The sequence below is a fragment of the Rhamphochromis longiceps genome, linkage group LG13 (assembly GCF_057381845.1).
Source record: "Rhamphochromis longiceps isolate RC_006_pf linkage group LG13, R_longiceps_female_GT1.1, whole genome shotgun sequence".
In the NCBI taxonomy this organism is placed as follows: domain Eukaryota; kingdom Metazoa; phylum Chordata; class Actinopteri; order Cichliformes; family Cichlidae; genus Rhamphochromis; species Rhamphochromis longiceps.
Genome location: NC_140569.1, coordinates 16,276,289 through 16,300,649, shown reverse-complemented (window position 1 = coordinate 16,300,649; position 24,361 = coordinate 16,276,289). Strand labels below are relative to the sequence as shown.

The following is a 24,361-nucleotide window of genomic DNA, read 5'->3' as shown; positions in this document are numbered from 1 at the left end:
TAAGTTAAAACACAACAAGGAAGGACCTACAGTAGGACCTTCTTGCAGTGAGGTGACAGAGCTAACCTGGATTTTCTCTATATTGTGAAAAAAAGCAATATAGTGAAAAAGGTCAAGTTATAACTACAAAGTGAAGTTGGAGCTAGCTGAATGCTCTCATGGACACCATCTTGGCTGTGTAGTGGAAAGAAAGGCTCAACCAAACAATTTGGATTTTCTCTATATTGTAAAGCGGCTCCATAGTTTATAGGTTAAGGTTAGCATTTGCTAAACATGCAAAAGACCAGGAGGGTTGAGACTGGGAGGGGAAACTATCTTGTTACTGGACGAACAGCTGAAAGAAGAGCAGAAGGATGCATTGTCAACAACTTAACAGCATATCTGCAGAGACAAATATAGATCACCCTTAATTGAGAAGTACACTCAGTGACTTGGAATTGACCTGGAGATGGATCCAATCGTGTTGCCATCTAAATCACTTCATGCTTCATGCCCCAGTCTCCCTGGAGTGGGTTAAGCATTATGAGAATTTCCCAGTGGGCACTGATAAAGTGTCACATTATTAACATTCAACATTTTCTTGGTGCAGGCTTATATGCCGCATGTCAATTGCTCTGTGGAGCTGGAACTGCCTCCTCTTCTCAGCCTGTCTCATCTATACATCAGCAGGTCTGAGTCACACAGAAAGTTGGTGTGGGAGTGGAAGGATCAGTAGAGATGGGGCTGACTGATTCCCAACCTCTGCTTTAAAGGGTGGACAGGTTATTATTGCAGCAACATCCATGGTGGAAGATGGATGATGATGGTTGTACTCCTCCTAAAACTGACCTACATAAAAAGAGGCCGTCACATAATGGGTTTATTTTGGCGGGAAAAACACCTCTTGTGCTGTGCAGAGCTTTAGAAGGTGCAGGATTAAGTGTGAGATTTCCATGTGTAGCCTCTGTATGACATGCTTCCTTGTTTATTTTAAAAAACAACAGCAACTTTCTGACCCTCCTTTGATTCTCATAAAAGGCCTGGTCATATATATGGTTTCAGGTTCATCCTGAATATGCTGTTGTCACTCGTGTCATGTTAGTGCTTCTAATTGCTTATTAGAGGAGTCAGCTCAGTGGGGACCATCTGCTAAGCCAGGTTTCAGATCCGTTTACCCCCACTGGGATTCTGTTTCCTGGGACGGGACGGCCACAGAGTGTCCCTAAAAGACATCACCTCCAGAGCCCGCCACTTACTGCTCAGAGTTTCCATGAGATCATTAGGGGATGATCATAGTTGATGTAACAAACACAGGAAAGAAGGGAGGGAGAGGAGTGTTAAGGGGCAGGTGAAAATGAGACATACAGGGAAAGGGACTCCCTCTAAAGTTTTTAGAGGGAGAAAATATTCTTTCACATATATTACATAAGCTTTATTTGGATGATTTATATGTTTTTTTAGGTGTTATTTTAGGCTTTTTATAGAGAATTTATATTTAAAAAAAATATAGGACAGCCTCTTTGCAACAGAGTAAAAAGCAGTGGTTGGTGAGAGACTGCATTCACATTTTTTTTTTTTTTGGTGTCTAGTACTGATTGCAAGTGCTTGTGGTGACCAGTTGGTTGCTCTGTCCTGTTGCTCTTTACTTGGTCCTGGGTGTTTAGTGCAGAGCCCTGCATTCCTGCTTAATTCAAGAGCAGAGAGGTTCCAGTGTTTAAAGCTTTTAGTCACATTTCTACATAAAAATCAGTACACAAAGAAAACATCTCTGCATGTCTTTTCACAGCAGTAATCATATAGTTGTTAAACACAGATTTCAGGTTTTTATGGGGAAATAGTTTGTACAATGTAATAGAATAATTTGTCCCCAGAAGAGTTAAAACTAATATTGTTAACATGATTTTTCTTCAGTCTCTTGCATTTTATTTGAGAAGAGGTCGGCCCTTAGCCCTAGGATTTTGCCCTTCTCCTCTGATACATGTCGACACTTCTGATTTAAATTTGCAATTTATCACATTTAACCATGAGAATCTCACAAACAGACTGTGTGGGTTGAATATGAACCACTTCAGTTGAAAAGTGACAGCAAACTAACTCTGTCTTATTGTCGTTTTCTTCCTGTTTTACCGCCATCTTCACTCACTAAAGCTGACTTGAAGACAGCAACTGACTGAAGAGTGGTCTAAGACCATGTCTTTGATGCATCCATTTTAAAGGCAAAGGTTGCACAGTCACAGTCATTTCGGTCAAATGGTCTCCAACCACTGTTTTCCTTAGTATTTTTTTCGTCTTTAGGAACCAAGGTGTTAATTTAATTTGTCGCCTCCTCACCTGGCAAAGACACACTTGTAATTGACTGCATGCATGAATAATGTAGGGAGATATTTTCTGTTATCATTATTATTATTATTATTATGATTGTCTGATATGTGCACAGTCATAGTGAATGTGGGGACAAAGTATCCTTCAGGTAGATCAATCTCCGTCCATCCTTCCTCTTGTGCTTATCCAGAGTCACTTATGGACACCCTTATATTAGAACATTGTGTTTAATATGGACAAACTTGCACAGAAGTCCGGTAACACACACCACTCAAGTTCAGATCTGTCAGGCTGTTCCTCTCAATAAGGCCCCTCCATGTCTCAGAAGGCTGTGCGGCAGGTGAGGGTAGGGCCCAAACGCAGAACTCAGAGGCAGCTTTATTCCTGTGATTCAACAACCAAAAAGATACAGAAAACACACCAAAACAAACAAACAAAAGATAAACTAGAAACTTGGACTTTTGGAAATGAAGAGCTCACAACTTGGCATAATGAGGGAACCTGCAACAAACATGAGAACGCACAGCCAATGTGGATGACGTGACAACGAGCAGAGGAAGACTGAGGGCTTAAATGCACAGAGGATGATAAGGGGATGGGAAACACAGCTGAAACTAATCAGACATAATGAGACTGGGAGGAAGCAATACAAACACACTGAACACAGGACTAGAGATTATCAAAATAAATATAAATAAATAAATACATTTAAATACCCACCCGAGCCTGCCGCCTCTCAAGGGCAACTTCAGACTGAGACAAAGCCGGACTCCCCTGGGATCCCTGGGACACACAAAGCCCTCCACCACGATAAGGTAGTGATTCACAGAGAAGTAAACTGGGATTGCCCCTCTGTGAATTCATGTAGTAAAAATCATATGAAAAAAGCAGGTGGGAATAAAACAAACAAACAAAAAAATTTAATAAGCAGACACAGAGGAAGAAAAAAATTACGCAGCAGGTCTAAGCTGTTATCAGTGAAAGCTATCAAACCATATTATGTACCATTTTCTTACATCTATCTAATTATATAGGTATGTTAATTTAAAACTCTATTAAATGTATTAAATTGATGTAATTCTGTTCATACCTGTATTAAAAAGTATGAATGACTAAAATTTCTCCTCAAAAAGATCAATTAATTAGAAATTACATCCTCTTTTTCCTCCAGTTACGTCAGTTTCTTTGGAAATATTCTTGTTGATAAATTGACTGCAAACCAGAGGCTAGGGAGAGATCTATCACTGGTATACTGAGATGAAGTAATGAAAGCATAAAACTCCCTCTGAAAAAGGGGCCAAAAGGGCAGACTGTCCTAGCCTCTGAAGACTGAATAATGCCTTTGTTTTGTGATCCCTTTTTATTACTTTGCTGCAGCTGCATGCATTTCTCTGGCACATTGCATTCACAGTTATTCCCACAAGTGACATATCACCGTGGCAACATCTCACATCTCTTATTCACAAGAATGAGCTTTGTGCCCTCCGTCTGTCTCTGTTTTTATTTCTCTCTCTGTCTCTCTCTCACTCCTTACCATCCCTCGGTGCCTCTGTTCTATGTATCCATTTTTTTCAATGGGCTGGAAGGGGCATTTCAAGCAAATTAATAATTATGTGTAATTGCTAAGTGATTTCTGCCTTTTTGCAAATGGGTACATCCTTTGAGTTTATCATTAGAAACTCAAAAAATATTCAGGATGATACAATTAACAGGAGCGCAAATGCTCAGTTGGTAGATTCCATATGCAACACTGAATGTGGGGTTTTTGCTAAAAATAAGCAGGATTGTCTCTGTCCTCTTTAGCCCAGAAGACTCTGTGTCCATAATTTATATTAAAGTCATTCATTTCTCTCAGGTTCGAGTTTTCCATCAATCTCTCTTATATGCACGTGGGCCAAAGAAACAAGGTGATGATTGGTTATGTGTGCGTTCATTTATTTATTTATTGTACTTTTGAGCTGGTATTTGAGGATGCGTGGACAAACTGTGTTCACTGACAGTAGGTTTTAAGTTTTCCTGTGCCAATGTGGCGATTTCCACTGCAGAAACATGTCTGTTTTCAATGCTGTGCTGAATGAGAGCTTGAAGATCACAGCTATTCAATATTAGATTCTTTGGGCTTGTGGCTCAGTTCTAGACATTTCTCTGGATTCTCTGACTCTTTCATTCTTAAATTATTGAACAGTTTACCCACACAGCCTTTCATGGAGCTGTGAAAGCTGGGAACACCTCTCCACTTTTTTTCTGAAAACCCATCTTTCTTTGGGATGCTATTTTTAGCGTCACTTTGTGCGATTGCCAGGCAGTGCATTAAATCTGTGATTTGTTAAGGGAGACAAAACCTTTTTAATTTTTTCCCTAATTTGTGATGATATTTATTTGAAGTATGACCTCTACAGTGATAACATTCTTAATTTGTTGTTGTTGTTTTTTTGTGTAAGGATATTAAAGAAAGGTACCTTATAAGAAAATGGCACATAATATAGTTTGAGTGTCTTTTCTGTCATTTCTTTCTTCCCCTCTTACTGTTTATGGAAATATATTTTGGTTGTATTTCTTTTTTCTTTTTCTTTTTTTTTTTTTCAGATTACAGGACATCAACTCTTTCCTCTTTTCCCTCATCTCCATAATTTTCCTTGTAGCTGCTCTGATCTTCTGCTTGTACTCAGGCTCATACTGAGCCTGCTGGCTTTGAGTTTTAGCTTTAGCCAGTTTGCCTTTGTTAGCTTCTTTAAAATATCTGTGATTAGGCTTGTTGAGATTAATATGCTTGTGCTGTTATTTTGGCAAACTTTGTGTCCTCATTTATGTTGAGGAGCTTCGACACTAAGGACAAGTGTGCATGCAACTGTTTAGCTGAGCTGCTGTATACATGAGGTTGACTGGCCGAACACAGAAAATGTTCGCTGGCCTGTAGATCGGTGCTTGTGTATTTTGAACGTAACGCTGACAGCTCTCCAGGTAGCACACGGCTGACTGTTTCCCTGAGAAGCATGTTGGATAATGAGTATTGTCATGATGCAAATTAATAGTTAATGTAACCAGTGGCCTATGTTCAGAGGTGAAAGGTGAAAGTTGTACCAAGTGAATATTAAGGTATAGTTTGACTTGAAGTGTATTCTTAATGTTGGGGCTGCAAGAGAAACGGCAAAAAGTTAAAAACATTATATACTTTCTAAATTAAATAATTAATGGTATTTCTTTGTTTACTTATGATTATGGGGGGAAAAAAGCTCTCAGTATTTTTAGATAGTTCCTGTGAAAAACTGTATTTAAATTGAAGTTTCTGAAATTGATTTTCGTTTTCTTAGTTGGATTAGCTCTTTTCTGTAGAGAGTAATACTTATCTTAGGAATAAGCACAATTTAACTAGAGTGCAATTAATAAAAATACCCCAAAAGGGAAAGAAATAGAAACCATTAGCAAATTAGCCTTCTGTTCATCCCTCCACATATCTTAAGTGTGTATATAAAAGTGTGAGTAGTACAAAAATTCAACAGTTTCTAATGTTACAAATCTATTTGAAATATTATATGACGTTTTAGGATGTTTTGGCTCTCCAGACACCTCTGTTTGTTAAAACAGCTGCCACCTTTATCCCTCCTGCTGGTGGGTGAAGGTATCAGAAATGTGTTAAGGTCATACATGATGGTTCCAGGCATCCACCCACCTCATTTACTTAGCTGGACAGGTGTATGTAACCCTTGATCTTATGTGGCAGAAAGCAAACATGGGTGGGATAAACTCAGAGACTGCTGCTCTGCACTTTATACCTGCCAGCAAACACAGAATACTAATGCAGCTTTCCCTTCTCTGTGGATCCTAGTCTCATCTTCTTTTTGCTGAGCGTGAGCATTCTGCCTTATCACAACCCGCTACGTTGTTAGCAAGAAAAAGTGGATTTTGTCGCGGATGATAAACTTCTCATTAACCTTCAGGAAATTAAATAAAACCTTTTTTAAATTAGATAAAGATCATGTCACTGTCGCGTTTCTTCTGAGTTGAAACCTATGTACCTGACGGGGGGTTGTTGGTGTCATAAAAAGGTGAATTTAAGAAAAGGAAGAAAAAAAAGAAGGTTATTGAGTATGCATATATCTATATGGTTTTATAATTTGGTTGGTAGTTATTCCATTTGCTTTATAGGAAAGGAACATAAACTTTTAATTCCACATTTGGCAGGAGTTGACTGTCCCTCTGGCAGCGAAATGTGGTATGACATTTTTGGAGGGGGATAAAAAGGTTCTGCTGGATTCTGCATTACACATCAGACACAGTAATTGCTCTGCACGCATTGTAACAGAAATTGGATTGGTGTGATGAAGTTTTGATAATATTAACTGTGACAGGGATAATTTATGCTGTAATTTAAGGTACATAATGGAACTGTGTGGCTGTAAGTGGTGCCTGGACAAGTGTCTAGTGACCTGCATATATTTTGATGAGACCACAGGGAAAAGACTTTTAGTATTCACACAGGGAACTTTATTTCTTGTGATTTGAGAGCGATCTATTCAGTGGTACGATGGGAAATCATACCAGTTATGTAAATGCCACATTAGCTATGAGTGGATACGGGGCACAGTTAGACTCTTAACAATGCTGAAATTAATAATTAAGGGATACCCATACATTTCTGCTCAGAGATTATGCTCAACAAAATCAGTCATTTCACTTTCACCAATTAAGATTCTGGTAACACTACACTACTGATGCATTTTAATTTGTCACACCACCTGCTCTTTTCTGTCAGACTTTATTTTCCTTTTTTCTGCTGTCTATCAAGCTACAGATCTACTGGTAAACTACCTCCATGCAGACAGTAAATCTGGCTTTGAATAGAACATCTGCGAAGGGATGAATTAATAGCAGTGACATGTCACCGCGCTTCTCGACTGCTCCGTACAAAACCAGGGAAAATCCCCTCAGATTTGTGTCTCATTTTCTGGTTATTGTTTGGAAACAAACACCGAAAAAGAAGAGACCCACTCTGTGTCATGTTGTCACTTTGAAAGGATTCCCAGTATGGAAGAAGTCTGAAGTGAGGTCTTGCGGGATATTAAGTGTTTCCTTTTGATTGAAGCTGCAGGGAGTGGGGAAGATGACTTTGACAGGATTCAGTCTGAGGCCAGCAGGGGTGCACGAGTCACCAGAAGTAGAAATCTTATTCAGTGGTGATTCATAAAACTTTACTTGTCTTCATTTTCATGAATGCAACGACCTTAAAAACTAATTTATTACACATTAAATCAGAAGGATTGTAAGTGGTCCAGGATCAAGCCCAGACAAGCGGACTAGTTGATTGATAAGTCTGTACTCCAACTCCCCATTAATCTCACATAGCACATCTTAAATATGAGGTGTGAGCAAAAAGTCCTGAGAACAGGACCATAAGAGTCAAAAGCCAAAAAAAGCAATGACCGCAGTGACTCCAGCTCAGGGGCATGTCCAATAAGGGGTTGAACTTTACTGAGGATTACTGATATACTTGTACTTAATATAAGTATTTCCATGCGGTGCTGCTTTCTTTTACTCCACTACACAGTAGTTTATCCTATTTATTTGAACTTAAATTCTTTTGCTGACAAATTGCAATATTATATCTCAAGCTACAGAGCAATACATACATTAAAATCACCAGCAGCTCCAACATTAGTGAGAGATAAATCAGTAATTATGATCCAATAATATCCTGCATATATGATTCATAAAATAGCCATTCTACATGATAAGTACATTTACTTTAGGTACTTTAAATATATTTTAACTATACAAGCTTTGCACTGTTTAGCTACTTGAGTATGTTGGTAAATGTTTACTTAGGTAAATGCTTCTTTTAGCTTGGTCGCCCCAGCGAGTGGATACTTGTACTTTTTTTCCTTTTTTTTTTTTTTTTTTTTTTTTTAAATGACAGCAGTATGCGACATTACGTGATGGCAGAGCTTCAGTTCATCCTTTGTCATTTTTTTTTTTTTTTTTTTTTAATAAATAGGACAGGGGGAATGAATGAGAGAAAGAGGGGGAGAGAAAGAAAGAAAACCAAAGGGGAGAAGAGACGGTGAGAAGGGGGGGGAAGAGAGAGAAAAAAAAAAAAAAAAAGAACTCCTGGGTCACCTGTATGGAGAAAAAAAAACAAACAAACAAAAAAAACAAACAGAGGAGACAGCAAACAACAAAGAGTAACATAATAATAGAGAAAACAAAGCACCATCACAATAAACTAGCTAGTCATAGATATCAATATTTACTAAATAATAAACGATATTGTGCAGCACGCAAGATAGACAGCGCACAGTGTGCTTTGAGGCAGCAGCCAAGAAAGCTTTAGTCCGCGTCTGTGAATACCCATGTGTGCATACCTGTGTGGATCAGCATGCTTGCATTCCAAAGGTTTCTCCATGTAATGATCTGCTAGGGAGTGTGGGGGGGCCACAGCCCCGTCCTCCAGGGTGTGAAGCGGGTATGGAGGAGATCAAAACTCCAGACATCCAGAGGCCCCCAGAACACAAGAGACCATGGAAGACCAACAGAGGGGCAGCCGCGCCACTGTTCCCTTGTACTTTTTTTCCACATTACAAACAATGATCAAACATAAGAGACTGGTCTGGTTGGTTGTAGGTAGTCACCAACCAGTATCTACTGTAGGGCCGTGTGACTGGGCCCCAAAGAGTGAGGCAGGGAGAATACTTGTCATTATTCTGATCATTCATCAGCTTAGGTACAGTTAATTGCTCCACAGGGGAAGACTTAACGTGAACTGTGATGTGTGCCATCTTGAGCCATCTTAGAGCACATCAACAACGCAGGAATTTTTTAAAATATGAGCACAGTCTTCACTCATCACCTGCACCACTTGCCAGATTTGACTAGCTGCAACTTTGTCCTCCCCTTCGCAAAGACATTCTGCTGAAAGCCCTAAAAATAACCGTAGTGTTGATTAAAATGGTCCAGAGGTGCATGAGCTGACGGCATCATACTTGAATTTGGGCTCATTTAAATCAAACAAAGAACTTCCTTATCAAACCTCCCTGCGTTACTAGTATCAGGTCTTCTGTAGCGCACTCAGCCTCCCTGCTTGTGTTGCAATGAGTCAGACTTGCCACCTTAGACATAGTCATGACAACTATTCTTGTTAACCTTGCAATTGTGTGTTAAATTAGTCTGAACGTTTAAGTGCCCTGTTAACATAACGTGTGTAGCCTAAACGGTTATAAGTCTAGCAACAGTGGGGGAGTGTTGTCACTGTGTTGACTCAGAAAAAACTTGGCTGATTAGACAGAAAAGTAACAACTTCAAAGGCTCGGAGGTGTTACTAGAATAGAAAGTGTCGCAGCATCCACCTATCCATCTATGTGTCTGTGCATCTATTGAATGTGCTCTCTCTGTCTATCACCATAATTCACTCCTGAAACAGAAAACAAGCCTGTTTATGTTTGCAATGATTTCAGAATGAGGCAGATCATTCAATAACCTTTTTATCATGTTATTTAAACGTTCACGTATGTATTTTTTACATTTTTTGCAGGCTGAAGTACTGTATGATGACGAAAAATTGAAAATTCAGTGAGGGAAAAAAATTTAATAAGTTTCTTCCACTTTACCTGTCACAATATGCCCAGAATAACTACAGTTTCTTGTTGAGTGCTAACATTGTGAAAGCTGCTTTTTTGTACTTGCAATATCTTGTGCTTCAGGTGTACAAACTGAGTTTGTTTCTGGATCGTGTCCTTGCAGTGTTACCCTCCATGCCTGAGGCTCTGGCTTACTCGTGGGCTGTTGCACATTTACGGACACTCGACATTTCCCAGGGGCTCGGGGAGAAGTCTGTGGACCTGTGATACCTAGCAGCAAAAAGCCAAACTTAACCTAAAATATATCAGTTTGTTATGTTTTGTTATTTTTTTTGTAGTGTCAGCTGAACTATGACCTGCCACTCAGTTAGCGCCGCTGTAAGAGCTGAACAGTCACATTTTGCTGAAAATAATATTGCCCTCTAGCTGCCATACGTATGTATGGTTACGATTATGGTAACGCTCACACTGTGAAGCGTTCAGATGGAACCACCTATAGGTTAATGTCGTAGAGTAAGAAAGGATATGATGGCTGATTGAAAAATATCCCCCAACCCCACAAGAACACTGTCAGCACCTCTTTGCAGTCCGGTCACATGCGCTCATCTTCTCTGTGCTGGCATAATCCCAGTAGGGCTCCTACCTTCTGTCTCGTAGACATACTCAAAGGTTGAATGCTTGGTAAGGTTGAACGCATGATACACATGCACCCTCTCACACGCACACATCCACACAGGTGAAGACGTGCAATGACACGTACACGCTGTGGCATTTAAGCTCTTGCTGTGCCTTAGAGGACATGCTCTATTATTCTCCATCTCTCTTCAGCTGCTCTCGCTTGCTCTCATTCTGTCTTTGCCACAAGCCATTTTCTGCCACCTCTTAATGTTCCTTATGTCCCACAGGGGTGAGGAGCTCTCTCTAATATTTTCTCATCCTTCCATCTCCTGTCATAATCACCTCCATCTATTTTCTCTCCTTCTCTCCTTTTCTCTTTTGTCCTTTTGATATTCTCCGAGAACATACAAGGTCATGGTCACTCCCGAAAAGGCTGCGATTAGACATAAGAAGGGTGGGGTGCCCTTCCAGTACCTAGAACATACTGTACAACTCACATAAGCTAATCTTTGTTAGCGGCGTTTAATTTTGCAGTTGTCTGTCTCTCATAGTACACAAGTAACACCTCCCCCAAAAAATCTCTTTTTATGAATTAATGATGCTGTAAAAGCTTTTAGGGAGATTTTTCAGAAAGGTTGTCCTGTGAAATCTGTAACGGATCTCCACGGGCCTCCTCTTCATCTCCCACTGACAGATGCTCATTTTAGGATCTGTCACCCTGTCAGACCTGAAAGGCTTTCCTCCATAACGACCCCCTTCCCACTCTCTCCCCCTGTCAATCACTGTTTCTGTTGCCTAGGTACGACAGTTTGTGGACATCTGTCTCTTAAAGGCCACAAAGGTTGAATGAAACCAATTCCTAGGGTTGTATACTGATTTACAGTGGGGCAAAAAAGTATTTAGTCAGCCACCGATTGTGCAAGTTCCCCCACTTAAAATGATGACAGAGGTCAGTAATTTGCACCAGAGGTACACTTCAACTGTGAGAGACAGAATGTGAAAAAAAAATCCATGAATTCACATGGTAGGATTTGTAAAGAATTTATTCGTAAATTAGGGTGGAAAATAAGTATTTGGTCACCTCAAACAAGGAAAATCTCTGGCTCTCACAGACCTGTAACGTCTTCTGTAAGAAGCTTTTCTGTCCCCCACTCGTTACCTGTATGAATGGCACCTGTTTGAACTCATCATCTGTATAAAAGACACCTGTCCACAGCCTCAAACAGTCAGACTCCAAACTCCGCCATGGCCAAGACCAAAGAGCTTTCGAAGGACACCAGGAAAAGTATTGTAGACCTGCACCAGACTGGGAAGAGTGAATCTACAATAGGCAAGCAGCTTGGTGTGAAAAAATCAACTGTGGGAGCAATCATCAGAAAATGGAAGACATACAAGACCACTGATAATCTCCCTCGATCTGGGGCTCCACGCAAGATCTCATCCCGTGGGGTCAAAATGATCATGAGAACGGTGAGCAAAGATCCCAGAACCACACGGGGGAACCTGGTGAATGACCTGCAGAGAGCTGGGACCAAAGTAACAAAGGTCACCATCAGTAACACACTACAACGGCAGGGAATCAAATCCCGCAGTGCCAGACGTGTTCCGCTGCTGAAGCCAGTGCATGTCCAGGCCCGTCTGAAGTTTGCCAGAGAGCACATGGATGATACAGCAGAGGATTGGGAGAATGTCATGTGGTCAGATGAAACCAAAGTAGAACTTTTTGGTATAAACTCAACTCGTCGTGTTTGGAGGAAGACGAATACTGAGTTGCATCCCAAGAACACCATACCTACTGTGAAGCATGGGGGTGGAAACATCATGCTATGGGGCTGTTTTTCTGCCAAGGGGACAGGACGACTGATCCGTGTTAAGGACAGAATGAATGGGGCCATGTATCGTGAGATTTTGAGCCAAAACCTCCTTCCATCAGTGAGAACTTTGAAGATGAAACGAGGCTGGGTCTTCCAACATGACAATGATCCAAAACACACCGCCCGGGCAACAAAGGAGTGGCTCCGTAAGAAGCATTAGAAAGTCCTGGAGTGGCCTAGCCAGTCTCCAGACCTCAACCCCATAGAAAATCTGTGGCGGGAGTTGAAAGTCCGTGTTGCTCGGCGACAGCCCCAAAACATCACTGCTCTCGAGAAGATCTGCATGGAGGAATGGGCCAAAATACCAGCTACTGTGTGTGCAAACCTGGTAAAGACCTATAGTAAACATTTGACCTCTGTTATTGCCAACAAAGGTTATGTTACAAAGTATTGAGTTGTATTTTGTTATTGACCAAATACTTATTTTCCACCCTGATTTACGAATAAATTCTTTACAAATCCTACCATGTGGATTCATGGATTTTTTTTTTCACATTCTGTCTCTCACAGTTGAAGTGTACCTCTGGTGCAAATTACTGACCTCTGTCATCATTTTAGGTGGGGGAACTTGCACAATCGGTGGCTGACTAAATACTTTTTTGCCCCACTGTATGAGAGCGCATTTGTTTTCGGGATTTGAAAACAAAACAAAAAAAACATTGTGGGGGTGAGCAAGTTTATTTAGTCATTTCTTGGTGTTATGTAAGATGAAATAATACACCATATGCTGTCTGAGGAATAGGTAGGATTTCATATTAGAGCATTAGTAGTTAATTCTCAGAATTAGCAGTCAGTAGCTATAAGCATTATTATATAAGCATTTCTGTGTGTTCCAAACCCCTACATGTGCCTCACTGAAACAATTGGGCCAAATAGAAATATAAAAATACCGGAATATTTAGATACAGCTAATACTAATTTTAAACTTTGATTTGTGCGCATTTATTATCAAAATGGTTGACCTGCCGTTATTTGTGCAATCCTTGCAGCTCTAGATGGCTCTAAATCTGTGTGATCGGGTATTGCAAAACATGCCAGCAACAAATTAAGCGTGACTATGCAGAATTTGGAATGCAGAAATCTAACTCTTCTTGTTGTGGCTTGTTGCGGGCTTGCACCTGTTCTGTTGACATCGCCAGAGTTCATTTTAAACCGAGTCAGCGCTCTGAAAGTGTTACATTTCACACCGTGTTTGTATTTTCATGTGTCAAAATCGGGCAGAGTCCCGGCAGTGTCACATTGCCAGCTTTTGCAATGTTAAAATTATTTTTTTTTTTATAGCTGAAGACATTATGGCTTTGGCAGCAGGCAAAAGCAATAATGGAAGAAAAAGTAGGAAGTGGGAAGAAAGTATCGTTAAATTCAGGGATGTGAGGAGAGTGAGATGTAGATTCTAATCTGTAATTTCACCACGCACTGCATTGTTTTCAAACTTTCCAGTGATTTATTGGAAATGGGCTGAGTCATCCCCATTTCTCATGCTTTTCTCTAAAATCACAATATTTGAGACTTCTGCAAGGAGTTTTTACAGACCCTACGATGTTATCTGCGTTAGTGGGCGACGTTGTTGCCAGCATTTTGTGTCTCTGTGTAGTGCATTATGTGTTGATTACCATGCAAAGTGCCCTGGTGGTTTACATGCTCTTTTTTTGTGGTCAGCTTGTTGTGATTTGGCGCTATATAAATAAAATTGAACCTCTACTTTTTCTGCTTATTCGTACATTCCCTCACGTCCATTCTGACAGTTCTCCAGACATAAGGTCTTTTTCCAACATTGCTTGTGATAGTGTATGTAACAGAATAAACATGTAAATGCTGAAAATCCAACTTTTTTACTTTTCATGGCTTTAAAAGCAAAGTTTTTTGGTGGATGAATGATAATGATTATTCTTGAAGGACATGTTAATGTCCTCCAACCAAGTCTCTATTCAACTGTTCCCCAGAGACCCCAGAGAACAGCTACTGTGTGACCTTGGATGGTAACACAAATTGAGCTAGCTGTGAGAGCGAGGACGAGTGGAAAGAAAGGAGACAGGATTGTGTTGCCTAGCGCAACATTTAGAGCCAGCAGTATTTTCACTACTCGATTCCAACCAGACAATTCAACCTCATAAAACCTCAGATTCTTTTCTTTAAAAAGGAGCTAAGACGTATAACAACTGTTAAAAAGAAACAGATGTACACTAGACAGATGAGAAGTATAAAACATTACCGAGATATTCTAACAGTAGTGGTAGACATTTCATTACAGGGGACTAGATGTAGTTCAGTACTCAACTCCTCCATCTCCTTCCCCAATAGACTTGACTAAAATAAACTCAGTCTACAGTGGATTCAAATAATGGAAGAAAAAAAAAAAACAGACACACTGATGCACAACTCACTCGAGCTTCAGCTCGTTTGCTGCCTGCTTTTTGTCCTCTGTGCCTCTCTTAATTTAAACTTATACAGTGGAGAAGAGAGTATTATAAAAAAACAAACAGAGCTCCAGCTTTAGAAAAATAAGAACAGTTTTGAAACCGCATTTAATCAGTAAAATGCTTTTGTAGTGAAGGTGGCAATTAGCAATCAGGCCAAGGGAAAGTCTGTTCAGAGGTTAGCTATCAGCAGACTGATCATCAGACAGTGTGAAGTGGACTTTCAGTCCCTTGAAAGCCTAGAAGTAAATTGCTTTAATTCAAGGTTGCCTCAAAAGCAAACCAAAAAAAATTGGACTTTTGGTTTATATTTGGATTTCAGCAACGTGCTGCTAATTGCATTGAGGCTCTTAGGTCTCTTTCCAGTCCGCTGGTCATAATCTGAGCCTTAGAATTTGTTTGGCTCCTGTTGTTAATAATCACGTACTTTCCGAAGCTGCCGGTGTATTCGATAGGAACACGCTGGCGTGAATTGGTATGCTTGTGGCACCTCTGTTCAGTCTCACGGAGCGAATCAGTAGTCTAGGTTGAGTTATGCAGTCTGTGGCTGGAATATAGAGTGCGGCGTTCTGACAGGGGATATCACAATGTGTGCTGATGTATGGGTGTATGCCATCAAAGTTTAATGGAGGTTTCCTTTGCTGACATTCCCTCAGAGAGAGGCTCACACTTCTGCCTCACGGTGACATACGATTCTGTTTCCTAGTGCATCTCAATCTGCATTGACACCATAGACCCGTGACTGATAATGTAGGAGTGGATGTTATGAAAGCAAACACTTGGGATTGATGCAAATGTTTGCTCTGCAGTGCAAACATTGTGACAAGTTGATGAGAAAGGGAAAGCTATAGTGTTGCATCTCTTTTCTGTTTCACTGACAGGTCAATTATTCAGAGAAAATCTGTATAGAATATGAATTAACACATAATGTTCTTTATTGTTTTGAAGTCTGTTGAAAAAATACAAACCATATATTGTATGTGTTTGGGGATTAAAACCATAGAAAAGCAGAAACTCTACACTGGATTGGCCAGAGATTTTCTTGGCTGTGGACCTCTGAAATCCTTTCTGGCTGAGGCATCAATCACACATTTTGGAGCTCTTCTTTCTGGCTAACCCAGCGAGCCAGGCTGGATTAATGAACAAGCTTATCCTGATGCCATACAGTACTGATGGGCATTCTTGACTTCCCAAAGATGTTTCCCACTCATGTAATCTTCGGAAACAAATCAGGATTCCTAGAAACCCTTCATGACACCCTTTATTGTTTCAATTATCTCTAGAAGCTTACTAGCATACATAAATACATGCATGCACACATTTGTATGTACCAGCAGCAGCAAGATACATAGTAGGACTGCCTCTTTTGTCACATGCTGCTATTATGTCTATAGCAAAAGCTTTTAATAAATGAATTAGCATTTCAGCGGCTATGAAAGTCATCTTTAACCCGTGAGAAAAACTTCCCTTAAATGGATGACAAAGTGGATTTCTAATTTAGCAGCTAATGATAGCTAGCTTGGTTAGAGCTTTGTCACCCAAGCCTTGAGACTGGTAGTGCTTTTCCGTAGCAACTGGCAGTAGCTAAGGGATCACTATCTGGTCTCTGGGCTTGTGTAAAGAGGACTTTAGCAATTGATTTCACAGTGGTTTCCAGCAAACACTTTCAAGCAGTTGGGGGGTACTAATTTTTTTCTTTGCAACCAGTGGCTGCTAGATGGTTGTTAACCAGTCTCTTGGCCTGTGTGACTGAGGCCTTAGTAAACTGCATCTGTAAACAGGCATAGGTCAGACTGGCTTTTAAAATATTGTGTCTTAATCAACATGAGTAAAAACTACTTCTGTCAAATTTTAGTTGGTTTGTCCACTGTAAAGAAGACATTCCCACATTCTGGTTATTATAGGCAGAATGTCTTTTTAAAATTAATTTTAGTGAAATCTAAATGTGTGTAGGCATGTCTTTAACCCTTTCTCAGTTTACCATGGAGAAATGCATAACTGTACTCTGTCTTGATCACTTAAAAGAAATATGGTAGAAACAGAGGAGCTTTGATTCACTGACCTCTTGACCTCATACTTGGCCTTAATGTGAAGTGATTTCTCTGTATATTGCCACCCTACATCACCTGCCTTCGGGAGTCCGCTGTCTTCTTGTCACAAAGTGCAGTTACAGGACAGAGGAAGTCATTAGATAGGATCCTTGTTGGGGAAGGAAGTCATGTGTGAAATTTTGGCTCAGTTTTAGGGCGCTTCCGATGGCGAGCTGTGATGGGCTCTTAAAATTCTTTAGACTTACAAATCAGCTCAGTGTGTCAGACTTGCATGTGTGTTTATATGTGTAAGTTAGTGTTATTATGTGTTTACAATTCTGATCGTGTCATTTGAGAGCCGCCGCCTTTAGCCTGCTTGCAGTAAGAGAACCTGAAACCCTAACGCTTTCAAGTTCACACACAAACACATACACCCACACACACAGACACACACATCCACAATTTGTTGCTGCCCTGTTTACACTTGGAGTCTTCTAGTGTGCCTGCTGAAGTGCACCTCGGAAAGCATTTGACAGATTTAGCTTAGCACTTTAAATATAGAAAGGGGTACACCAATGAAAACCTAGACATCATGTCCGAAAGCTGTTCCTCAGACATGATGCTGGCATATTCCAGTTGATAAGAAATGTGACTCACCGATGTCATTTAATCACATGTGAATCACTGAATGTTTACATAAACGGCCCCCCGAAATAATTTTGAGGTATTACAAATGCAGGAGCTATACTTAGTAATCTTTGTACTGCTGCTGAGGTTTCTGATTAAATTTCTTTTTGGAAGTGGAGGAAATGCCCCTTCTGCTATTACTGCTGCTGTAGTTTGTCATTGCATTTTCCTTGATTTGAAGTGGCGGATGCTCAGTTGGTTGCCCTTGGTAGATTATGGTTTTGAGGTCAACAGTTAGCCCTTATAGATGAGAGACACTGAGAGTGAGGAAAAGTGTAGTGTATGGGGTGTGGGGAGGGGTGGGCTGCAAAACACAGTTGAATAACTGGGTCATTTTAAGATGATGACGTTTCTCATCTCTTCAGCTCAGAGCTGGGTATTCACTGTTAACTGCTTTGTTTTCATTTTCTGTGTATTTTCTTGTGTTTTCTGTATTGCTTTAATTCTTTAATGCATTTTACTGAAAAACTGAGATATTATAAGATTAATGACTTAACTCAATTTTCATTCTTGCAGAGCCAGCAAGCAGTGCCCACCAATTTATTTGTTTGTTTTTGTAATTTTGGTTATATCTAGAGCAAAATAGTTGACAAAATAGGGTGTTTTATTAACCATGATGATGTTTTGGAAATTATTAGTGATTTGCCATTATATCAATATCCGCGTTATAACGGCCGATAAATGAAAATTTTAAAAAGTGATGAACAGAATGGAGAAACACTCTTTGACCATGTTATGAGTACTTGTGTTACATAGTTTTTCCACCAAAGTGCCCTCTCTAAGCAGCACAACGCACAAACTCTGTAAGTGCTGACAACATATGTGCGTTTAAAATGTCACAAACACAACCAGCTAATCCGCACAGAGTTGGGCAGAGTATCATATTATATAGTATATTATCTTAGTGAGAACTCATGAATAATTACACATAACAAATGGTAGGAGAATCTAATTATGTTTTTTGTGGCTGATATATAATACCAATTATCGGCATCAGAATTGGTCTTAAAAATCCAATATCTGTCAAGGTGTATATGTTACAGGGTATGGCTACTGTAACTGAGAAGTTGGTTATGGTGCCTTTGGTGCCTAGCCAAAGTGCCAGAATCGATGCTTCATATAATGGTAGTCCATCTCGATGGGCACATCAGTATTTTACATGCAGTCTCTGCTATGTTTGAAATGTTGATTTTCCACCATCACAGCCATCAAACTTCCAAAGCGACTGACACTAACTTTCATTCTAGTCACATTTCCTGAGACTTACAGATCCATTCGTGGTTTGTGGAGAACTAACATTGCACTCTCGTAGTATTGTCAGATTTAGAATGTACAGTAGATTAGATTCTCCTGTATTCATTGTATTTCTGTCATTCTCTAAAACTTACAGGTGGATGTGGTATTAGACCAGTAGCCATGCTACTATTATGAAGTGTTGGCATACCAGACCACAGATGATTAGGTGTCTGCTAATGCAACATAAACACCTTGTCTACTATCACCTCCTGAAAGTCTGAACATTGCTTAAGAATCAGTTCTCACAAGTAGTGAGAAAAGATGTCCTGACTATTTATTGTTACAGAAATTACAGAGCATCATTACAGAAATCAATGTCATTTTAATGCATTTTCTTTTACATAAGCAATAGTATTCCAACAAACAGGTTAAAGTATAACATTGATTAGATTCTCTTAAGAAAATACAAAACTTGTGTAAGATTACTCAGTTTGGCTTTGATACTCAACAAGCATCTGCCAAAGACTATCTATGGCCATCTTTTGGGGAAAAACACACAACAAGGCAGCATTAGAATGAGATAATGCACCATAATGGACTACTACCTCTTCTATTTAGAGTAGTGGAGTGCCTTTCATTAAAAAAAAACCCCCCAAAATTGCTGACATTATGGTAGCGTTTCAGCTTGAGCTTTCTCTTTGTGTCTTTTATGCGGAACCTCATTGATGTCTTTGGCTTGTTTAGTTATTCCTTCCCTTGACCTCTCTGGGTTCGGAATTGCCATCATCCCCTGTTCAAGCAGGGAGCTATTAAAAATGCAATGAGGAGTGGGTGGGTGGGAGGTGTTTACCTCAGCCACAATGCGCTGGATCAATACAAAGGACCCATCACATGAAAGTTATCAAGCTCCCATCATCAATAATAAATGGGCCAATCAGCAGGGATATTGAGCTTCTATTGTGAGATGGCTGAATGGGAGAAGGGATCATCAGAGAGGAACTATTATACGACGCTACATTGGTCAGCTGTTGCGACGATGATTGTGATGATCACAGTGAGGATGATGATGATTTGAGCCCTGATGTTGCTGCAGGGGGTTATTGTGGCACTTTTTAACTGCTGGTCTGGAACAAGAAGAGACATGCATGTGCTTACAATAAGGTGTTTTCAAGCAGCTTCTGAATTTCTTTTATATTACATTTGAAGAGACGGGAAGAAAATGATACTATTTTCGTGTTTATAAGATCCGTATCCACTTAACTCATTTATAGCAATGTTTTGGGACTCAAATCTTTGCAAGATATAAAAAAACATGAATAACTGCAGGGTTCTGGTATTGATGTTATTAATGGAAGTGATAGATAGTCGCAGTAACATTACAGACCCCAGTCTAGCATAATACATTGTTTCAGTGCAGTAGCTTGGAAGCACATGTCAACACTTGATAGTTGTGGTCCTCTCTAAGTGCTTCCTCTTAACCCCCTAAAACACACACTGTTGTTGCTCTTCTCATCAGCTTGCCTATGTGCACCCTTCCTTTGCTCCCTGTAATTGTGCCGCCTCCTTTTGTACACTGCCTGTGTTCAATACGCGGTATTTGCTGACATGAGAGTTGGCATTCATTATTCAGTGTGTGCTATTTGAAAATGTCTACCCATTCTGCAACCTGCAGGAGGCAAGCCACTATTTAATTACAGATGCTGTAACTAGTGTTGCAAATTGTGTCCAACCCAGATGAGTGCAGTGTTTTGTTTACTGTAAATTGTATTAATGAGCATAGTGGAAGTGCATGAAAGTAATTTCTCTTTCCCTTGTCTTTTTTCTCTCTCCTTAGGTGGTGTTAGTCTTTGCACTCAGCATCGGGGCCCTTGGAATATACTTTATAGACTCCTCAGAGTAAGTGTCAGTCTCATTAGGGTGTAATTTCACTCATGCTCCACCAGCGTTACCGATGACAACTTTAGATTAAATTAAATGAGTACAGTTTTTTGTTACATGCATTTATTTTGGCCTGCGCGCTGTATCTGAATGATGGGCGCACATGTGTGCTTACTCATCTTCACAGAGTGCAATCTCTGAAATGCAAACGCACATATCAACACCCCCACAAGCACTCAAGAAGCAGCGATGCTCACACGTACTGTATGGACACACACGCACATACACACATCTCCATCGGAAGATTTGTCAATGGGAGGCCTGTCAGTTTCCATGGTAACAGAGATAGGCAGATACTGTATGTGTTGGGGAGCTTGTTCTGTGTGCGAGTACGGGTGTGTGGGTATTGTCAGTTTATGTGTATCCCTGGCTGGCAGTCACCCAGAGACAGATTGCAGGCCTGGCATCTCTCCGACATCTATTGCAGCTACTTTCACACCATTCAGTCTAACTGTACCTTTTGAAGGGATAGTTTTCTGGTTCTCTCTAGTAAAAGATATTGTGTTATTAGCTCTGGCAGCACATCCCATAGCCAGACTACACTCGAAATACAAAATTATTGGCTAAAAAAATATAGCAGCTCAAATGGAGAGCCAGAAAACATTTAATCAACCTAATTCTCTTTGTCAGGAGGTGTGATAAAGGGTTCCAGTGTGTATATTATTACTGCTCAACAAAACCTGTAATACGCTGTATGTTTATATGCTGTATCAGAAGTGTTATTTTGAGGGGCGGGGAACATATTTTTGTATCTTCCTAGTTTCCATATGCATCCTTGTAACCATGTAATTGTTTGTTAGAGGTTGATGCTGAAAATCAAGATCAGGAATGCATGACAGTGCCCTAAAAAAACACACAGTGACTTTGACAGCACTTACTTTTATGCATTAGTGATTAACCAAAATAAATCTGCAGTGGCTGCGGGTAAGGGAATGTTGACTGTAGTGTTATCCTAACTTACTGATCATACAGGGAAGAAACCGGGTGCAACTATTTCACCATATTTATTTCTTGCAGTAATGCCTTGCTTCTGTAGTTTATTTTTGCTTTATTACTGGTGTTAACTGTGAAATTGTGTCTTGAGGGAACCGAGTCTGAAACAGGAATAGAGATGCAAATTTCTCAAAAGAAGTAAATCTGAAATGCAATCCAACTTATTCAGTCTTATCTCTTAGCATCAGATGAAAATTATTCATGGGCTGAATCCACTCAGTCATTTGCACCTCAGGATAAAAACCTTTACTTCTTCCTCCACATCTTTTCATATATATTCTGTGTTCCCCCCACCCCAACCCCAGGATTCTTTCTAATCAACGTTTTTGGAATTATTATTATGATTCATTTATTTGGACAAAAAAAGGGGGATTCAAGATACAGTTTTACAAGTAAAAATCCTTGCTGGATGATTAAAAAATAAAATAAAAAATAACAATCACAGGCACCTGGTTGGCATTCATCACATGATACTTGAAAGTGAAATGTGGTCTCAAAAGTCCTTTGGCAGCTGAGCCATGCTGTTACATAACACTCATGCAAAAATGATCATATTTGGAGACAATATGTGTAGCATATTGCATCACACATCCATATAACTGATATAACTGTGTAGTCTGCACACACATTGGTGTACATTCATCATGTACACCAGTTTCAACCCTTAATGTAAATTAAGGGATAAATTAATCAGGCACTAATCGGGTTAAACTAATCAGGTTAAACTAAACGTGGAAGTAACTCGTTGCATGATCTGTTGAAGTTAAAACTTAGCACAAGGACTGGTAATTTAAGTAAGTTTGAACAAGTTGTTGGCTGCTTATCTCCTGGGATTTTCCCGCACAACCATCTCTAGGGTTTGCAGAGAATTTTCCAAAAGGGGAAAATATCCACCGAGTGCCAGTTATCTGGGTGAAAATGTTGTCTGGTCCGATTTCTGCTGTGACATTCACATGTAGGATCTTAAAACAAAATGACAGCATCCGTCCATCCTGCCTGTATCAGTTCCTTGGCACACTTTGAACTCCTGAGTACCAATTGAGTAACGCTTGAAACCACAGCCTGCCTGAGTATTGTTGCTGTCCATATTTATTTCTTTATGACCACAGTGTTACCCAAGTTCTAGCGGAATAACATGCCAAGCTTAACCAATCTTAAAACTGGTTTCATGAACGTCACAGTGAGTTCACTGTACTCAAATAGCCTAAACCGTCACCAGATCTCAAACCAACAGAGCACCTTTAGGATGTAGCGGAACAGGAAATGTGCAGCCAACAAATCTGCAGCAACTGTGTGATGATATGATGTCAAACCAAAATCTCTAAGAAATGTTTCCAGGATCATGTTGAATCTGTGCCACAGAGAATTAGGGCAGTTCTGAAGGCTAATGGGGGTCCAATCCCCTATTAGTAAATTATAAATAATAAAGTGACTGGTAGGTGTAAGGTTTGGATACTACACTCAATTATACTTATCACATAGTAATAAAGTATAGGTTATACTCAGTGTGCTTAATGTCTGAACACCAAACTTATAGGGTTAAAAAAGAATGTATAGCTGTAGCTTTCTTTAGACTATTTCACCTTTGAATGTCATAATGCAAACTTTAAGTGTATTTCTTTGTGACTCAACTTCTGAGAGGCACTGACCTGATGTCTCTATGCTCGCACTAACCTGAGGCTTTCTCCACCCTTACTGTCATCATTAGCTCAAGCTTGTCATTTATCACGTGTGTACTTCCACTCAGGGAGGGGGGCTACTAATCAACCCCAAGGAGCTCCACTTGACGCTTTAGCATTTCACATCGTAAATAGGACCAGCCTTGTGTTATGGCCATACTTTCACTACAGCAGCTGAAGCCTCTTGCGTGCTCTGCGCCATTTGTTACATGTCAGCTGACCACATCCTAATTCTTTGTCAACTGTCTTCTAAGAAAGACATCTTTGTCTCGGCACCAATCTGCTCTAACATCTAATTGCAAACAATATCTGAAAGTTGCAGCTGCTGACCTCAAAATAATCCAAGGCGTGTATCGTGCTGGCCATTGTGCAAATTACACGTTGCATCTACGCTACCTGTCACTTGCACCTGTCGCAAGCTTTACATTTTACTCCCCGTTTTTGGCTATGATTAGCCCACGCAGTCCAACAAGCTTCTACACAAGGGCACAGTTGTGGACACACATTCTTTCTCTCATTATCACCCTTTGTTTTATGTTACACACGCATGTATGTCGGATATAAAAAAATAAATTCATACATTGCAATGGTGACACTCGCATTCTTCTCCTCCAAATGCTTGCGTTTAAAAAAGCTCCCCAGATATGACCTTCTCTCCCACCAGCATCCCTGCCACTAAATGTTAATGACTGAGAAATCAATGAGCGCAGATTTATAGGTCACTCTTTTAATGGCAGCAATTACTCCAGACTCATGGACTATTCAGGCTCAGTGCCTTGCTTTCCCAATCTGCTATTTTGGCCATGGGATGAACTGAACATCCTTCTGAAATTGTCTGTGAAAAAGGCAACAGTAATGGGAAGGATTATGGTTCGTTCCCTGTGGTGATGGCAAAAAGAGACATGCGGTGGAGTAAGTGCATGTGGGTTGGACCTCGTGAGGCTGGAGCTGCACGATGGGCTTTTATATCTACTTCAGTGATGTAGGGAAACCCCGTGAGGCCACATAAGGGTAAAA

The 24,361-nt window shown here is 40.1% G+C and overlaps 1 protein-coding gene across 7 annotated transcripts in view; it reads left to right on the top strand.

Annotated features, from left to right (window-relative positions):
* The window catches only part of kcnma1a (potassium large conductance calcium-activated channel, subfamily M, alpha member 1a), a 158,341-nt gene that overhangs the window by 54,235 nt on the left and 79,745 nt on the right, over window positions 1-24,361 (top strand). For all 7 annotated transcript variants that reach the window (XM_085427988.1, XM_085427990.1, XM_085427989.1 and 4 more), the window contains exon 3: window positions 20,569-20,630. In XM_085427988.1, coding sequence (XP_085284114.1) covers window positions 20,569-20,630 — 62 coding nt within the window. The remainder of the gene's footprint in view (window positions 1-20,568; window positions 20,631-24,361) is intronic.